The 18,878-nt window shown below is 40.0% G+C and overlaps 2 protein-coding genes across 4 annotated transcripts; one reads left to right on the forward strand and one right to left on the reverse strand.

Annotated features, from left to right (window-relative positions):
• Window positions 1-1,785: 1,785 nt before the first annotated feature.
• On the reverse strand, window positions 1,786-14,927 carry LOC119021903 (NACHT, LRR and PYD domains-containing protein 12-like). 3 transcript variants are annotated; one of them, XM_037102497.1, is made up of 11 exons: window positions 14,730-14,927; window positions 13,586-13,735; window positions 13,317-13,436; window positions 11,911-12,098; window positions 8,681-10,529; window positions 6,829-6,999; window positions 6,031-6,204; window positions 5,689-5,862; window positions 4,391-4,564; window positions 3,682-3,839; window positions 1,786-2,324 (listed from the first exon to the last, which is right to left on the reverse strand). In XM_037102497.1, exons 2-10 carry the CDS (start codon window positions 13,714-13,716, stop codon window positions 3,683-3,685), a joined length of 3,138 nt encoding a protein of 1,045 aa, XP_036958392.1. In that variant the 5' UTR covers window positions 13,717-13,735; window positions 14,730-14,927; the 3' UTR covers window positions 1,786-2,324; window position 3,682. The 3 variants fall into 3 exon arrangements, with proteins under 3 accessions (XP_036958392.1, XP_036958391.1, XP_036958394.1); XM_037102496.1 differs by having other exon boundaries at window positions 1,786-3,839; XM_037102499.1 differs by lacking the exon at window positions 13,317-13,436 and having other exon boundaries at window positions 1,786-3,839.
• A 1,469-nt stretch (window positions 14,928-16,396) lies between these two features.
• Window positions 16,397-18,709, forward strand: chchd4a (coiled-coil-helix-coiled-coil-helix domain containing 4a). Its single transcript, XM_037102571.1, has 3 exons — window positions 16,397-16,575; window positions 17,043-17,141; window positions 17,509-18,709. Exons 1-3 carry the CDS (start codon window positions 16,554-16,556, stop codon window positions 17,868-17,870), a joined length of 483 nt encoding a protein of 160 aa, XP_036958466.1. The 5' UTR covers window positions 16,397-16,553; the 3' UTR covers window positions 17,871-18,709.
• Window positions 18,710-18,878: the final 169 nt, after the last annotated feature.

The raw sequence follows: 18,878 nt of genomic DNA on the forward strand, positions 1-18,878 counted from the left end.
CGCTTCCTATTATGTCCTTGTTCTGTTTTGCCCTGGCATGTTCTGTGATGACTACAGGGGTTTATTTGGATGACAAATGATGAAGAATAATATTGTGTTGTAACCACCACTAAAATGAACTTCAACCTGCCTGGACACATTTATCAACTTAATGGGACTTGTGTATTAAGTTAATGTCTCAGCTGCAGTTTAGTTCAGCTGTTCTATCTTCCACTAGAGGTCACTTTATTTAAGATTATAGATAAACTTGTTTCATATAGTATAAATTCATAAAGGGCTGTTTAGTTGTGCATATACCAAAACACCTCTGTCAGCAACTACTTATTACATATTACATTAAATGTTAATATCAGATACTGATTAGTAGAAGTTTGCCTCGAAAAATATGAAGTCACACGATCAAGAAATAAGAAAATGAGTTGATTCTATCGAGAACTTTTTCACACTGAGTGCATTCCTTTGTGCATGCTCGTATAGAGGCAGCATTAAGGGGTCATCTTTTCACTTTCTCCCCAAATTGTTTTGCATTTTTTGCACATGGAGTATTTACTAGTAGGCAAAGTTGCTGAACAGGTTGGCAATCATAAAACAACTGTTCAAACCCTATAACAGCGTTATATTATACCATATTGAGCTACATTACTTGAAGACATATTTAAGCATGATGACAGCTATAAATTCAAAAAAGGTTTTAGACACAAGATGCTGTCCATATAACAGTCAATGCCACCTAAGCAGTCAATTGTTAAATTAAAGTTAAAGTTGTAAAACAATTAAACATGACAAAAGTAAAAAGAGCAGCAGTGAAGAGAAGTATCGCACATAAGCCTTTTTAATGACTTCAATGTACCGTGTCTTTATGTTGCCCTCAAAGAAAAGTTTATGTAAAAGAGTTCTGAAGGCAGTAATAGAGTCTGAATTAGGAAAAAACATCCATCTTATCCAACTGGTGTAGGTGTAAGGATCATTCTTGGTCAGCTGCATCTAGAAACGTATGAGACACATATCTAACACTTCCATGTTTGTAGCACATCAACTCTGAAGTACAGGTAAGTTCAGTTCACGTTCATCATTATGGCCATGATTTTGGACATTAACTCCCACTTTTCTCCTGAGAAGTCATGTAGGTAGATAGGTTAGTAATGATTGTAGACTGATCCAGAGAGAGAGAGACTATCTCACAACTTCATATATATGAGTTATGTTTGATTCACAAAGGATGGAAGGGTTTCCAGGACTGTCCTGTAGTGCAGTGTGGTTGTAGCTGTTGACTATTTTTTAAAGATGAAATTAGAGGAATGACAAAAATTATTTTGAAAAAATTTGAATGAAACATTTCTCAAGACCCTTTGGAATCCTTCTTATAACATCTTCTAAAAGATGTGGAAGTGTTCAAATATGTATGTAGGTAGGTATAAGTTAAGTCAAGCTTTTATGATTTTTTTGTACTCTTAATTTTTTATACCTGCAGAATAAAGTTCTTAAATTAAATGTGTAATGCACTGGAAGAGTCATCATTACTTCTGTTTACGTATTTATTTTTGGTGTGTTGGTAGGTGGGCTCGGTAACAAAAGCAAAGTGATTCCAGAAGATCTGGCCCACACTTACCCTTTATCGTTGGTCCATCCAAACGTTGTTCTTATTAGGGCCATAGTTTAATAAAGTGTAAATAACACTGGGCTATACTCTCTGGTAATGACTTTCAAGAGCTCATCGCGAACTGATTAGTATTCTGGTTATAAGTTAGAATTGCCACTAACACATTAATAATGACACTGGAAGTATGGCATTAATAATAAAGATCTTTATTACAACAAATATAATTAAAAGACCAATAGCAACAATGCATTAAATACTGGTAAGCTCCTAAAACAGCTGGACACAGTAGTTTAAAGCAAAATATTAATCAGCAATGTAATGGGGACTATTTTCAGCACCGATTCAACTCACATTTGGTACATTAGTCAGTATTTATGTGTGTCAGACTGACTCTTAATACCCTACAGTGTGTGTTTGTGGTAACGACTGAACATGTCACCCAGTGAAACAAAGAGGGCGGCTGTAGCTCAGCGGGTAGAGCAGGTCGACTAGTGATCGGAAGGTCACTGGTTCAAATCCCAGCTCTGGGCAGGGCTGAGCTGCATGTTGAGGTGTCCTTGAGCGAGATACTGAACCACATTACTCATCAGTGAGGGCCCTGCGATGACCCAGAGTATTTTTTAGTGCAGTGAAGTCATTGTCATCTTGGTCCCATTGATCTGGCAACTGGAACGCTTCAGTGTTGAAGTCCTGAGGGTCAATTCAGGATGCATGTTTGGAGGAACTGATGAAAAGGAAGTTTTATTATGTGAGGGAAAATGTGGTTAAAAACTTATGAATAACATAAAATGCATGAGAAATGATTAACAAAAATCAAATTAAGATGTAATCATACTGTATATGCATAGTTAAAATGGTATATCTGTGTACAGACAAGAAACAAAAACTTAAGTTAGAAAGACAATTGTTTTCAACCGTAATGAAATTAATACAAAAATATTCAAATGTGAAATAAATGGATGTGCCATACCACATTCAATTTTGGCCAAATGAAAGAAAGAAAGAAGAAAGAAACAAATAAAATATTCACATCACCGGTTCAGTTAACGGCTTTCAGAGGAAACCTGTGGTGGATCTAAAACATTATGCAAAATCACCAGACATGGAGCACTGTATGTTATGCCTTGATTTGAAAACGAGGTGTAACATACAATATAATATAAAGACAGTAAATGAAAAAGATTTACAGAGTAAAGCATCCAGTCCACTAAAAGCAGGGTGTCATTTCATATACATTGTTAAGTAGTGCATCATGCTGAGTAGTTAGCAGGTTGTTGATTCATGATGATCTCAAGATTATCATTACTCAGCAGGTTGTGTCGCCTCAAGTAAAACATCAAGCTACACGAGTGAGAGAAGAGAACTGAAGATTATCTGTAACCACAAATAGTTTAAAAAAGCAAAAAAGTATTTCTAAAATGTGTTTTGATGGGAGACGAAGTAAAATGTTATTCTCCAGAACTCTAAATGTACGTTAGAACAGGATGGATGCTGAGTCACACATGCTTCTATTAATGTCAAATCCATAGATGCAGTAGGGACGGCAGTGAGTGGAACTAAGAACTTTAGGCCCAACATTTATTTCTTTTAGAGTTCAAAGCTGTTCAAAAACAGTCACGCAAACAGGCCATACTATGGCCTTAAGTCAGCCAAGGGTGAACCCAATAAACAGGAACTGACCTAAATCTGGGGCCCAGTTCATTTCTTTTCTCAGACTTGGGCCAGTTCTGGTTTATCTGGTTTGCTGCTTTTAGCAAAGACCTGGCAAACAGGATTGGACTGCCCAAGTGCCATAGTTCCATGCAGTATATGAGCTGAATAAACACATAACACACACTTTTGCTATCTGGCTGGTTACAATGTAGCGGATCTTCAAATTATGAGCCAATGATTTGCAAGCTGCAGTCATACTGATCTTAGAGCTGTGATACAGATTAATAGAGAGAGCATATGTTGTTGTCATTCTCCTCTCACAGCTTCACTGAGGAAAACAAGGTGAAGTCCACCTGTGCTTAGTTGCTAAATGTTTTAAATACAATACTGCTGATACCAGCATGACCAGACTCCAGCCCTCTACTGACCTCAGGATCGCCAGTCCACAGCCTGGACTCGCTCACACAGCAGCCTCACTTCTGACTCCTTGAGGTTGTTTCCTCTCAGCTCCAGCTCTCTCAGATTGGACTTCAGGGCTGAGGCCAGAGAAGCACAGCTGATCTTTGACAAACTGCACCGACTTAATCTGTAAAAGGAATAAATTATGCAGATTTCTTTTTATATAATCCAGTCAGATATGAAAATGTGAAATGTTCAGCTCAACATCACTGTGTCCTAATCAATGAGTTGAGTGACTTTGTCATTGTGTAATTGTGGATCATCATAATATTAGCCTTCGACAGACATTATCCAAATGTCAGCACAACACTCATACACCTGTTATTTTTATCTTTATCAATTTTAAACAAATATCAGTTTCAGAGGATCTTATGTCTACAGATGTGACCATTCATTCCAAACATGAATTCACTTTTCAGCCTTTTTTTAATGGCTATATTGATAGCGCAGCTGAAGATGGTGACAGGAAACAGGGTGAGAGAGAGGGGGAATGACATGCAGCAAAGCAACCCAGGCCAGCAGTCAAACCTGGGTCCACTGGGGAAACTCAGCACATGGGACGTCTGCTCTACCAACCGAGCTAAACGGCACCCCACATGAATTTACTTTTCAACTAACAGTGAGCAATGTCTTACCACAAACTAGGTTCAATTGTTAATCAAGAGTCAGTGAGCTGACCTCAGAGTCTCCAGTCTACAGTGTGGACTCTTCAGAAAATCACACAGCAGTTTCACTCCTGAATCCTGCAGCATGTTGTCACTCAGGTGCAGCGCTCTCAGATAGGAGGGGTTGGACTTCAGAGCTGAGGCCAGAGAAGCACAGCTGAGCTCTGACATACTGCAGCCGCTCAATCTGAAGATGAAGAATACATCATGTAACCACAAAAAAACAATGTTCTTGCTTAAGATCATTCAATGTTCAATTTGTTCAGAGCTGAAGATGGTTTAGAATGGAGGAATTTAGACAATGAAAACTCTGAGCACCTGAATCTAACAACACAAAAAGTGAAAAAGTGCTCTGATTAATATTGATGACAAGGTTCTGCTACTTCAATGAAGATGTAGTGACTCTGGCTCTTAGGGTCAGCCAGTTTCAACAGAGAACCGATGACAAGCTAACAAACTAGGATTTATGAAGTTTTGCTAACTCAATCAAGTATCTGGGTGTTTTCAGTAGTCCGACAAAAACACTAATATATTTAGTGCAAAACACAGTATTCCATGATTTGATGCTGACCAAATGGCAAAAAAATGCAATGATCGCTGCTTTTTCATGTTTATAACTGTCTAAAAAAATTTTTAAAAAATCTTCTTATTTCACACCAAACCACATCATCCCCCTATACCAGGAAATCCTGAGATGGCAGCCATTTGATTGTCACTTCTTTTGAGCAGGTAGCTTCTAAGCCTAACCTAGAGCCTACAACTTCTAATGAGTGATCGTGTAGACAAGTGACCCAGTCACTCTTCTTTCTCCTCTCTCCTAAGCCAATAACATGCCAGCCTCGGGGTGACTTATGTATCTTGTAACCAAAGAGATTCTAAATTCAGTATTGTATAGTTTATCATAGTTTTTAAGGCCATAAATGTGGACATGTGCAAATTCATATGCACAAAGTTAGTGTAAATAAGGAAATAAAGAACACTAATGAGTTTTTGCCTGTTACTCTATATATTGAGGTCATAGGATGACATATTTGCCAGAATCTTCCATCACCACCAAGGTCTGGACTCCATGGGGGATTCTTCTAGATTATCTGTCATTATAAACATTCTCCTTTTTTCATTCATTAAAAAGTTCATAGTGTCTTATCTGGTGTCGATTTTTCTTGAAGGTTTTAAATTGAAAAATGTGGTAGCTCAACATTGCTTTGACACAGAAATCAGCATATTATCTGCTGTATGTCTGCAGTTTAGTATTACCTCAACTGTCATGTCATGTTAATCTGATTACAGAAGTCAAAAATGGGGTCTGACCCTAGAGTTTCCAGTCTACAGAGTTGACTCTGCAGAAAATCACACAGCAGCTTCACTCCTGAATCCTTGAGGTTGTTTCCTCTCAGCTCCAGCTCTCTCAGATGAAAGGGGTTGGACTTCAGAGCTGAGGCCAGAAAAACACAGCTCATCTCGGACAAACTGCAGTTCCACAATCTGAATAACAGATAAAGTATATAACTTTAGAAGCCAATATTGCTGCTTGAAGTCATTTAGTGTTAAATAATCAGTTCAGAGCCGAAGAGGGTTGAAATAGAGAATTATTATTCATTCAATGTTGTATTTGTATATTTCATATTATCATGCATTTGAAAAACAGCTGACCTCAAAATCTCCAGTCCACAGTGTGGACTCTGCAGAAAATCACAAAGCAGCTTCATTCCTGAATCCTGCAGCTTGTTTCCACTCAGCTGCAGCTCTCTCAGATGGGAGGGGTTGGACTTCAGAGCTGAGGCCAGAGAAGCACAGCTGATCTCTGACAAACTGCAGACACTCAATCTGAATAAAGAATAAATTATGGAGATAAAAAAAATCCATTATAAACCGGTTAGATGTGTTCAGGTTTGAAATGTGTTTGAAAAGCTTAACCTTACTGAGTCCTAATCAAGCTTTTCTATTAAATTAGTCAAGTTATTTTGTGTCATTGTGTAATTGTGGATTATCATAATGCCAGCCTTCTACAAATGTCAGCCCCAACATGTCAATAATAAATGATCAAATTGGACATGATGTTTCTTTTGCTCCTTTCATTCCTTTCTGGTTACTTGTAGAACAATCATTTGGCATTTTATGAATATTCTGAGGGATGTTTTCTATAGATATATATAAAAAAACCTTTTTTGTAAAGATTAGATATTTAAAAAGGCATTGTTCCTGAAAGTGTGGACCTTCATATTTTTTTCTATATATTGATGTCTCTCATTTCACCGCACGCTGAAGGATACATCCCACAGTTTCCTCACCAACAACAAACCAATTTGAGGACAAACTCAATTCTGAACCAAACTTCAAACTGACAAACTGTTGTTGTTATTTGTGAAGAGAACTGAAGGGAATTTGAACCTTCTGCTATGGATTTAAGGTAGATTTACACTGTGCACAAACAAACACCCATGAACTGACCTCAGTGTCTCCAGTCTGCAGTGTGGATTCTCTAGTCCAGCTGACAACAGTTTCACTGAATCCTTCAGGTCGTTTTCACTCAGATCCAGCTCTGTCAGATGGGAGGGGTTGGACTTCAGAGCTGAGGCCACAACCTCACAGTGAGTCTCTGAGAGTCCACAGTTGGAAAGTCTGGGAATACAAATAATAACATTTAAAATGTAATAAAATCTCACCCTTTTCTATGACAATAAATATGTGCATTTTACATAACAAAGCACAATGTGAGCAGCTATAGATCAGCTGTTAAGTTTGTCAGCCTGAGCTGGTCACAAGGTTTGTAGTTTGAAATGTGAGCTCCTCCTGTAAAAATGTATCATGTCCTTCACCAACGTAATTATCCCCAAATTGCTGTTGCTGTTGACAAGTGTCCTGTAGCTGTAATGTAATCATGTGTCAGGTGTTGATTTACAGCGTGCTGTTATTTGATCTTGTTAAACTTTCACATGATGTTAAATGAAAATCATTGCAAAATCACTCTAGGTTTTAACTGTATGTATTTACCTCACTTGTTTGTGTTTTTTACAATGACCCACAAGTGGCCCTGACAACTCTGTAAGGACACTCCCACACAGGGTTTTAGAGGCCTCCTATAGTTAGAACTGAAGAAGCCCCTTGGATGAGAGGTGAAACATCTTCAAGAAACTGAAACACGACCACCTGCCTAAGACATAGCGCTTAAAATCCTCCACTGAACTGGTGAATGAACCTGGGGGCCGTCCCAGGAGCTCCGTGTCTGTCATCAGCTGCTGTCTGAGGAAATCAGGTGCTAAATAAGCAAAGGCTGTTGCTGCAAATTCAATGAATACCACAGTACAAATGTGTGCTGCTGTTATGTCTGCATATCCTGCCTTTAGTGTTACTCTGTGAAAAATTGCAGAGGGGAAACACATTTGACAGTTTGTAGTCCCATTTCTTACATTAGGATGTACAAATGAACAAACATATTATAGAAACACAGTGCAGACACTGCATACACTGTTAAAACAAAAAGACAGCCAAACTTTCAAGTCTCTATGGAGCACATCTGGTGTAGTTGGTAGTATTGGCCTACATTGGACAGTCACAGATATGTCGATATCGACATAAATGTTGTCCAATATTTGCCATTATGAAAACACTTGTAGGTAGTTTAAATTATGTTATAATTCTATCTATATTTTTTAAAATTTCCAGTGAAGTTTGTTGTTTCAGTGCACTGAAGCAAAAAAGTTTATTGTTAAACTATTCTGCCTCATTACAAACTAATGGTTCTGATAGCCACTTTTGAGGGATCATTCTGTGTATATAAGAATATCGGCTGATATATCGATACTATTGGAGTCGCCTCTGGTGTGTTCATATAAGCAGGAAACAGCTTTTAAAGTATACTTTATTAAAACATTACTACCACTCGTCAAATTATTAGGCTTATAGATCATAGCTACAAATGCAAAGTGTATGATTGTAGACATGTGTAGTTTTTTTTTTTTTGGCCTTTTCTGGCTTTATTGATAGAACAGCTGAAGAGTTAGACAGGAAACAGGGTAAGAGACGGGGAGTGACACGCAGCAAAGGGACCCGGGCCGGGAGTCGAACCCGGGTCCGCTGCAGAGCCTCGGCACATGGGTCGCGCGCGCTACCGACTGAGCTATGCGGCGCCCCAGACGTGTGTAGTTTAACACATGCAGGATCATTTCAACAAGCAGGATTAATTCTAGTTTAAGAAAACTTTGATAATGTCAACACTGTGCATGTGTGTTAAGTGTTTTTCTTTAGTACTGAAGGCTTCAGTTTTACGTTGCTTGATAACGTTGATCACATCTGGACTTACCGAGCCTTTCTACAGTTCCTCACAGCTGGAATCAGTCTCCGCTGTCCTTCCACTGTTGTATTGTATTTCTTTAGGTCCAGCTCATCCAGAACCTCCTCTAACATCTGTAGCATGTAGGCCAGCGCTGAGCAGTGGATCTCAGAGAGTTCCTCCTTCAATCTGTTCTTTGACTTCAGGAACTCCTGGATCTTCTGCTGTACCGAGTGGTCGTTCATCTCTGTCAGACAGTGGAAGATGTTGATGCTTCTGTCAGGAGAGATCTTGGACATGTTCATCTCTTTCAGGTTGTTGATGGCTTGGCGGATGATTTCTGGACTGTTGTCTGTCTGACCCAGCAGGCCTCCTAAGAGTCTCTGGTTGGACTTTAGAGAGAGGCCATGAAGGAAGCGAACAAACAGGTCCAGGTGGCCATTTTTACTTTTGAGGGATTTCTCCATGCTGGTCCTAAGAAAGACATCCAGGGATAAGTTCATCTGTTCAAAGGCTCTCGCAATAAGTGATTCCAGAGACTCTTTGCTGCTTTCATTCTCTCTCCAGTCCCCCAGGAAGTTCTCCACTACTGCTGTGTTTCCTTTGGTGTAACAGTGGAACATGTAGACTGCAGCAAGAAACTCCTGAACACTCAGATGAACAAAGCAGTAGACTGTTTTCTGGAAGATCACAGACTCTCTTTTGAAGATCTCTGTACAAACCCCTGAGTACACAGAGGCCTCTGTGACATTAAGTCCACACCGCTCCAGGTCATCTTGGTAGAACATGATGTTTCCGTCCTCCAGATGTTCAAACGCCAGCCTCCCCAGCTTCAGAAGAACTTCTCTGTCTGCCTTCGTCAGCCCCTGTGGACTCGTCTCATCGCCATTATCATACTTCTGCCTCTTCCTCTTTGTCTGTACCAGCAAGAAGTGTGAGTACATGTCAGTAAGCGTCTTGGGCAGCTCTTCTCTCTGGTCTGTAGTGAACATGTGGTCCAGAACTGTAGCAGTGATCCAGCAGAAGACTGGGATCAGACACATGATGTCGAGACTCTTGGAGGTCTTGATATGTGAGATGACTCTTCTGGACAAGTCTTTATCCCCGAATCTCCTCCTGAAGTACTCCTCCTTCTGGACGTCAGTGAAGCCTCGAACTTCTGTTACCCTGTCAACACATGAAGAAGGGATGTGATTGGCGGCTGCCGGTCTGGAAGTAATCCAGACGAGAGCTGAAGGAAGCAGATTTCCCTGAATGAGATTTGTCAACAGAACATTGACTGATGACTTCTGGGCAACATCAGACACAACCTCATTGTTTTGGAAATCCAATGAAAGTCGGCTTTCATCCAGGCCGTCAAAGATGAACAAAGGTTTACAGACAGCGAGATTCTCTGCTGTCACCCTCTGTAATGATGGATGGAAAACATGGAGCAGCCTGAGAAGACTGTACTGCTCATCTCTGATCAAGTTCAGCTCCCTGAAAGACAGCAGAATCAGCAGACTGACATCTTGGTTTTCCGAACCCTCTGCCCAGTCCAGCGTGAACTTCTGCACGGAGAACGTTTTTCCAACGCCAGCGACTCCGTTCGTCAGAACGACTCTGATGGCTCTATGTTGGCCAGGTAAGGGTTTAAAGATGTCTTGGCACTTGATTGGAGTTTCATTGAAGGTCTTCTTCTTGGCAGCTGTCTCAAGCTGCCTCACCTCATGTTGGGTATTAACCTCTTCACTCTGTCCCTCTGTGATGTAGAGCTCAGTGTAGATCCTGTTGAGGAGGGTTCCACTTCCTGTTTTATCTGTTCCTTCAGTCACACGTTCGCATCTCCTCCTCAGACTGATCTTATGTTCATCTACGACCTCCTGCAGATCAACATTCACTGAAAAAGAGACACAAGTTTAAGACAAAACAAAGAACATTTTACAATCTGGTGGTGTACTAATAAAAACAATCATAAGAATATATAAACATATATAATAAAGTGTATAAACTCCAGTTCTGAGGAAACATCAGGAGTGCTACTTTGTTTCTCTGTGTCTGACTGTACTGATGTACATGTTTGAATCACATTGGAGGCAACAGGCTGAGTCTCAGCAGCTTCTCTTCAGTTCTTTATCTGAACAGTTAACTGTGGCTGTTCCCTGAAACATCCCAAACTTATCCACCAATCGAATAAGGAAGGACATGTCCATGTCTTCTGGTGCAGACCTGTTTTAATTGGTTGCAGTTTACATCCATGTCTGTCCATACTCATATGTAGTAAAGACTTTAAAAAAGGTATTAAATGTAGTTTTTGGCAAAACGGAAGTTCTCACAGTTACACATTATAATATATTCCAGTAAGAAATATGCTGTCTTCACTGAGAGACTGTTTTTACAGAAGTACTGATAGTCAGCTTTGTCACACTGTCCAACTACCATCATCTGAAGCTAAATCTCAGGAAAACCAATGATCTTGTGCTGGACTATTGCTGTATGTCTGTTAGAGTGTATGTTCATTGAGAGATACAAAAACATTGTAAAATATCTTATATGTGAAGACAGTCTTACATTTTTGCACAATAAAGTGGATTCTGATGAAACTCGTGCGTGCTTCACACACATGTTCAGCCGGGCAGCACAGAGGATCGCTACAATTACAAGAGTTTGAAGACGGGCACTCAAAAAGATTAGTGTCACCATTTCAGTGTCTGACCAACTGTAAAAAATATAGCAGCAATCTCCCCTAGTTGTCACCTTGCGTGTCTCCCTCCTGTGTAATTACTTGCCCGGCCCTCAACCGTTTCACTAGTGCCTCATCATCTTCCCTCCCCTGAGTATTTAGTTTCAGTTCCTCTCCCTCTGTGCCAATTTGTCTTGTTCCCCTCTGAAAGCGTCAGACAAATTTCCCCTGTACGGGTCTTTGAGTGAGTGTGAGTGAGTATTAGTTGCTGACCAGTTGATTTTGAACTTGACTGACAACTGACATGTATGTTCCTCAGATATGATGTTGAACGATGGCCAAATTACACTGTTCAAACACATATACTATGATTATTTGTGCATGTGTGTTCTGGTACCAGCTGTTAATATTCCATAAATATCTTCATTTTTAAGTGAACATCCTCTCTTTGACAGCAAGGGTGAGAGTTATTGGTCCCTGGATCCAGGATGGTGCCCTCTAATTACTGATTTATAATATTATTTATTATTATCTTTATCGTCACCATTTGTAATTATTAACTGCTGAGAACCAAACCTTCCCGTACTAGTGGACCTACATCTGGATCTTTTTCCACACTGAGGACAGGAGTCTCCAGGGGAAGCAAACCGGTCTGAGTTTGAAGTGATGCACTGTCTGCAGAACCAGTGTCCACAGCTGGTGGAGACTGGGTCCTTCAGGATGTCCTGACACAAAACACAGCAGGACGGCCGCTCTTCCACAGAAACATCACTCCTCTTCCTCCCTCTGTGAAGACATTTCTTTATTACCAAAATGATTTGTCGATTGTTGAAAAATATCAAGATTCGGTCGACACTGTCCAGAAGCTCAGATGGTCACAGAGAACAGTAAAAGTGTCATTCAGCATTCAGTCTGTAACGAAGATGATTGTTCCTTAAATTGCCTTTTACTTTAACACTCCTGCTTTCATTAACATTAATCAACTGCTTTTCCTCTCTGACTGTCTCATTACACATTTACTGATGTACCTGTAGTTTGTTATAAATACAAACTCAACACATTTCTGGAGCTTCGTCACAGTAAATGTTGTCAATGAAATAGGATTAGAAGGTGAGGTTAGAAGTGGTAAAAATAATTAAAATAATAATTAAAAGCATGAAATGGTGATTTCACCATTCTTCACAGATTCTTAAGCTGGATGTTCAACATGTTAAACCTTCAACATGTTAAACCTTACAGGCCAGAATATCTCTGAAAATGAAGTGAAGTTGACCTTTGACCTTTTGGATATAAAATTTCATTTTCAACATCGTATCCAATTTGACATTCTGTTAAATGTTGTCAGAATTAACGTATAATTAGAGGTACGGCCAGAACAGTGTTTTTTGAGATCACAGTGACCCGGTGAACCATCAAAATCTAATCAGTTCATCGCTGAATCCAAGTGGACGTTTTTGTCAGATCTAAATGATTAAACTCTAACCTCTGGGCATTTCTGAGAGATCACACTCATGACGTGAGGATGGACAACAAGAACATTTCAATGCCTCAGCCATAACTGTCATTGGCATGGTGGTGTAAAAACTGCTCAACTTTGAGAGTTACTGAGTGAGAAGAAACTTAATGCACTTTGCACAGCTGCCACAGCAAATTCTTCATTATTTGTGCCATTTTGAACATTCAGCATTAAATGTCATAAAGACTTTTTTCTTTTACTTGTCCAAAACATTATGTCAGGTTGTTGCAGCATTGCTGTATCGGCCTTGTGTATCTGTACACATTCAAAGCAGATTCACTCAAAAGTTATTACATTTGTTGATATTATTATGGAATATTGATAGTTTTACAACCTCAACATTAGAGCAAAGATTTCATATCTTGTAGCTCATAATTAGTGTTTACATTCTGAAATGGTGGTTCTCAGGTGTTTTGATAAAAAAAAAAAAAAAAATCCTCGATTCTTCATATTCTGTCAAGTCAGTTAAAATTAAACCAGTGTCTTACTTTGTGTCTGAGGGTCCAGATTCATTCCTGAAGTGTTCAGGTAGATCTTTGGACCGGTCACTCTTCATAGACAGGCAGCTGGATACTGGAGACGCTGCTCTCTGTCTGTTGTACTGACCTCTGCAAACACCAACATCTCATTATTCATAAAACATAAATCCTTGATAAATTTGCTGATGTACAGTCACACTTTCGGACAACTTGTACAACAGGATGTGTGACGTTGTTACCGCTCTTGGTTATAAAACAGATCTGGTGAGTTCCCTTACTTTGTGTCTGAGGGTCCAGGTCCATTACTTAAGTGTTCAGGTAGATCTTTAGACCGGTCACTCTTCATAGACGTACAACTGGACACTGGAGACTTTGTTCTGTCCTCCTCTTCCTCCACAGAAACACTCATCTTCTGGTCTGAAGTCAGTCTGAGAGGTAACAGTAGAACTGACTGTGAGCAGGCTAAACAGAATGTGTAGTAACACCAGCATTCAAGCGGGACAGTCAGAGAGATAACAATCCGCAAGAGGTTGCACCAGATAGCCCAATGAGTCCTGATGACAAGTGCCAGCAGAAAAAAGTGTCAGACTTTCAATCAGACACTTTAGTAGTTCCATATGTAACCTGCATGTTAAAAATAGGTAAACGTTAAAGGAAAGTGGGGGTTAAAAAAATATGATTCTAAGATACAGCTATGTTAATGGCAAATTTTCAGAAGCCACAATGCACTCACACTTAGGACATTCACCTTGAAATTAATGTGTTTAATCTACAAACTGTAATTAATGTGAAAATGGTCTTGGTGGTACTGGGCTCCAAATGTTACCAGAACCTATATTGATTACATATTTAGTAAAGCTCTTAGGACATCTATGGTATGAGCACTGTATGATACCTTGAACAATTACACCAATATTCCAAGAAAAATAAAAAACAACAGATTTTTAAAAATGTAAAAAAAAAAAAATTTTTTTTAAAAAGTGAATTATTGTTTCAGTTTGAATGATCCACAAACCTTTAACTGACCTTTGACAGAGTGTTCCTCATAGCAGCTCAGCTCTGTGTGGAGGTGTTACCCCTCCATACAGTTTCTGATGGCTGATACAAAGTGCCAAGCAGTCTTCTTAAATTCAATTCAAAATCTGTGTCCCCTCCCTACATAGAAGCCACCTCACAATGCACAAAGTAAAAAAGAAAAAAAGATTCCACTGTACTTTGAGCACAAAACTGTTTGTCAAATAATAGTGAACCTAAGCTTATCAACCCTATCAGGACAAATATGCCAACATACACAGGAATGGGGCTTTAAATGTGCATTCTCCTGCCGCAGTGCCACAGGTGAATCTGTTGAGTTCACGCTGATGTCTCTTTCCTCTAACGGCAAACTGACGGTAAAATAATACACATGTCGTATCGACTCACCTCGCTTCATACTTCTCTCTCCTCCGCTCCTTTGTTTTCTGTAACACTCAAAATGGTGACTGGACTGCAGGTTGAGAACTTTCACTTTCACTCAAACTTTTTTTTATTTCTTAAAAAAAAAAAAAGAAAGAAAAAGCAGCCAGCTGCGTCTCTGGTATCCCACCCTTACACGTCCCACTGACACACGACGGTTTGTGCCGGTTGAGACGTCACTCACTTTTGGAGAGACGCAGCCCGACGTCACGTTGCGCGGGCCAAACGCGTAATCACGTAAACTGTTGGTCGAGACTCGCAGCATGAATGAATCGGCGTGCCACCGCCAGTAGGAACCTGGAAATTCCGCTTTTCCTTGACTCATGTTGAAGACATTTGGTGGTTCGATACATCAAAAAAAAAAAACAAACCCTCTGCCAACCCACAGGCCCCAACCTTTCACTGAATACACCAGCAACATTATAATTGACCGATAATCCCTGTAGAAGTGTGTTCCAGATCTATTAAGCATAATATCGATCAAAAATAAACTCAGCATTAATGTTGAGCGTGACCTACTTTTATAGTTTGGATACAATAATGATATTTTCCCAACGATTACGGTTACAAGAAAAAAAAAATACCCTATTTAAGAGAACCCCCAGGGGACCTTAAAGGTTCTCTGAGGGCCACATAAACGAATGTATACAGCCCTTGGAGAAGGTGCTCTGAAAATGGTAAGATAATTAAATTAATAAATAATCTGCAGAGCACCTTTAGAGAACGTTCCTAGAACATAGAAACATCCTTTAGGGAACGATCCCTGAAGGTTTCCCGTTTGCCGGGAAATTGTTCGTGTTTTTTTAGTTATTTAGTTTGTTAGGGAGTTCTGGTAGTAGGTAAGTAGTTATATTTGTTTTCTTTTTCTTATGTCAGCTTAGTGCTTTCTAAAGTTAAGGAAGGGTTTTAAGAACAGGTTTTCTCCCTGAGCCTCTCCCTGAGCAAAAGGAAGAGAGGCCCACCTTAAAACTTGAAGCTTGTGAAATTGTTTTGACCAATGCAATGTCTTAATGCGTGTTAATGGTACATAGCCTTTAAATTTACAAAAATAGTTAGTTTAAGGCTCATGATGTTGCAAATGCCAGGGGACAAAACATACAGGTACCGCCACCATGTTGGCCAGTCCACTGCCAGCAGGTGGCAGTACATCTAACATTCAACAAATACCTGTCTGGTCAACATATTAGTTGATCTACTGCTGCCCTACAGTGGAAGTCACATACTTTACAAAAGGAACACAACGCACAAATAGCCATGAAGTTAGGGTTAGAACTAGGGTTAGAGACTCATCCTGACACTCCAGTAACATGGGGGTAAATTACGTGATGATCATCACTCGACTCAAAAGCAGCATAATTTCTGGTGTATGTTTTTAATGGTACATATAAATTTATGTAATATTATTTTCAAACACAGTGGATTTTATTTCCCCCTTTTTTTTAAAAAAACAAAAAACAAAAAAACCCGCATATATACATAAAACACACATGGATAACCAGGCAAGTGCGGATTTTTTTCAACAAAACATTTTTAGCACACTTTAAAGGCAGTTACGATTTTTTTTTCATCTTGTTTTTCATTTCTTTTTAATTTATTTATTTTTCTTTACACAAGACCGGGTGACGTCACTAATGTGCGCCCACATGTGGACAGGTCACAGGGGGATAACGGGGCTGTGGGACGCCGGGTAGCCTGTCAAATGAAACCCTCGCAGTTGTTAAGTAATTTCTGTCACAGTGGTCCTCTTTTACCGCGGAGTACAAGGCTCGACGTTCAGCAACACCGGCAGACATGTCATACTGCAGACAAGAGGGTAATGACGGTCTTATTTAATTCATTTTCACTCCATGGCAGAGCAATGTCACCGAGCGAGTCACCATGCTAGGCTAACTCTCTAGTTAATTAAGATTACAGTAGGTTAGCCATCGGGCCAGGTGCGGGAAAGCTAAGCCTCCAGCAGTAGTAAACATAGGTATATATTATCGTCTGGCTTTGAAAGGCATTATGCACAGGTCCCGCATTATTTTGAGACGTAGTTGAAGTCACTAGCATTGTTGAGACTGTCAGGGCTAGCTAACGGAGAGCAGGTTAACACAAGTTAAAGGTGCTGGTATTGCTGGGGCCCCCTGGGATCACCGACATGCAAATAGTACAGCTATACTTAACTTGTGGTATTAGAAGTGATTAAGCATTAAACATGTTATCCTGCACCGGAACGTGTACTTATATATAATTGTATTATAATCCATGTTGTTGTTGTTGTGGTTTTTTGTCATTTAGGTAAAGATCGCATCATCTTCGTGACCAGGGAAGATCATGAGACACCCAGCAACGCTGAGCTCATTGCAGAGGACCCAGATGACCCTTATGAGGAACAAGGTCAGTCATTTAGTCTGTGTGCGATATCTCGGTTGGCCAATAATGGCCTGTCACAGATAGCTCAGTATCAACATATCTAATATGTGTCAATCAGAAAACTGATAGTTAAATTTGCTGTTTCTGTGTGCTGATGTCATTTTGGACAATAAGTTTATTCACTATTACAGAACTCTATTAATGCCTAGATGACATGTTTATCTTTTTCACACATATATAATCAAATTGGAGGGATCATTACAAAAAAAAGTGGTAGTTTTTATTTTCTGTGTATTTCAGAATATCGGCCCATGTATTGATATGAATATATATGAATGATTTTAACAGGTGTTCTGTTAATCTGCTCCTGTCTGGCTTCCTGTTTCTTTAGGTCTGATCCTTCCAAATGGCGACATCAACTGGAACTGCCCGTGCCTGGGCGGCATGGCCAGCGGACCTTGTGGCTCTCAGTTCAAAGAGGCCTTTTCCTGCTTCCACTATAGTAAGGAAGAGGTGAAGGGCTCAGAGTGCATCGACAACTTCCGTAATATGCAGGAGTGCATGCAGAGGTACCCAGAGCTCTATCCTCAGGAGGAAGATAAAGCAGAGTCCAACTCTGGTTCTGCCTCCGACCCCCCCACTGAGGGCTCTGCCTTACCATCTGAAACTGACTCTACCCCAGCCTCTTCGGAACCTGAGTCGGCTGTCCCATCTGACAGCATGTCACCTACAGACGAGCAGACTACCAGCTAAGCTCACTCATTTCTCATCCAGGCTCTTGTTCTCTGAGTATGAGCACTGCCCAGCATAAAGACTCTCCATGAGGATCTCTGTTTAGTCTCTTTTCCTGTTTAAGCCAACGTACAGGGTTTACTGACATAGCTTTGACCCTCAGGGGCAAGGACTTTGTGAACGCAGAGAAATGTACAAACTTATAGGCTGCTTTGTTTGCTGCACAGTTAAATATCATTGAATAATATATTTTAATGGCAGCAGGCCAAGCTCTTTGCTGCAGGGACATTAGCTGAAAGATTCACTCTATATGCAAAAGAAATTTAATTTTAATTTGCGTGTTCTCATGTCAAACGGGAGAGCTGTTAACAATCATTATGTGTGTTGTGTTGTTAGTGTCAACTTAGCACTGATTCATCACTAATAATTGCATTTGACAGAAAGCTTAAGACCCTACCTTGACTCAGTTTGGACTCTTACAGTAGAATCTCTTTGCTTTCCATCACTTGAAAGACCAAAGCACCGATCATTTGGAAGAAAACAAAGCTACTGTTACAGCTTCTGTTCAGTGAACACTGCATTGATATTAACACGTTTGTAACTGTGTTTGTCGAAACTTAAGGGTCTCCATCTTCATCTGTTGCCGTGTGAACAATGGTCATCATTTATATTCATGATCTCTGTATCTGGCCTCGACCAAAGTGGTTTGTCATTGCATAAATGTTGTCTTAACACTGTCTACTGTCTATGATTTGGTGCTGTTGTCACCATTCGGTGTCATTCGGGCCTTAAAAGACCTGACGGGTTTATCTCAAACCACTGTCCAGCAATGTCCAGATTAAAATGACTGTCGAACAATCTCAGCTTCCCTCTTCCTTTTGTTCTTTTAAAGTAAAGCATGACACCCTTTTACTCTATACATTTTTGTCTTTACACACTGAAGGCCGAACTTTTGAGAGCTTGAATCGCTACAATTCCCCAAAAAGATTTACCAGTTGAGGGAAATGAATGACTGTGAGCCACACCATC

Source organism: Acanthopagrus latus, chromosome 6 (genome assembly GCF_904848185.1).
Source record: "Acanthopagrus latus isolate v.2019 chromosome 6, fAcaLat1.1, whole genome shotgun sequence".
Lineage (NCBI taxonomy): Eukaryota > Metazoa > Chordata > Actinopteri > Spariformes > Sparidae > Acanthopagrus > Acanthopagrus latus.

What these genes read in the sequence shown, in the direction of transcription:
- LOC119021903 (XM_037102497.1), bottom strand. Translation starts at nt 13,716, where the DNA reads ATGAGTGTTTCTGTGGAGGAAGAGGAGGACAGAACAAAGTCTCCAGTG. An exon ending in TGTGGACTGGAGATTTTGAG is followed by an intron (nt 5,863 to 6,030) that starts GTCAGCTGTTTT and finishes TCTGTTATTCAG; the next exon opens with ATTGTGGAACTGCAGTTTGT. An exon ending in TGTAGACTGGAGACTCTGAG is followed by an intron (nt 3,840 to 4,390) that starts GTCAGCTCACTG and finishes TTCCTTTTACAG; the next exon opens with ATTAAGTCGGTGCAGTTTGT.
- chchd4a (XM_037102571.1), top strand. Translation starts at nt 16,554, where the DNA reads ATGTCATACTGCAGACAAGAGG. An exon ending in GTCATACTGCAGACAAGAGG is followed by an intron (nt 16,576 to 17,042) that starts GTAATGACGGTC and finishes TTTGTCATTTAG; the next exon opens with GTAAAGATCGCATCATCTTC. An exon ending in TGACCCTTATGAGGAACAAG is followed by an intron (nt 17,142 to 17,508) that starts GTCAGTCATTTA and finishes CTGTTTCTTTAG; the next exon opens with GTCTGATCCTTCCAAATGGC.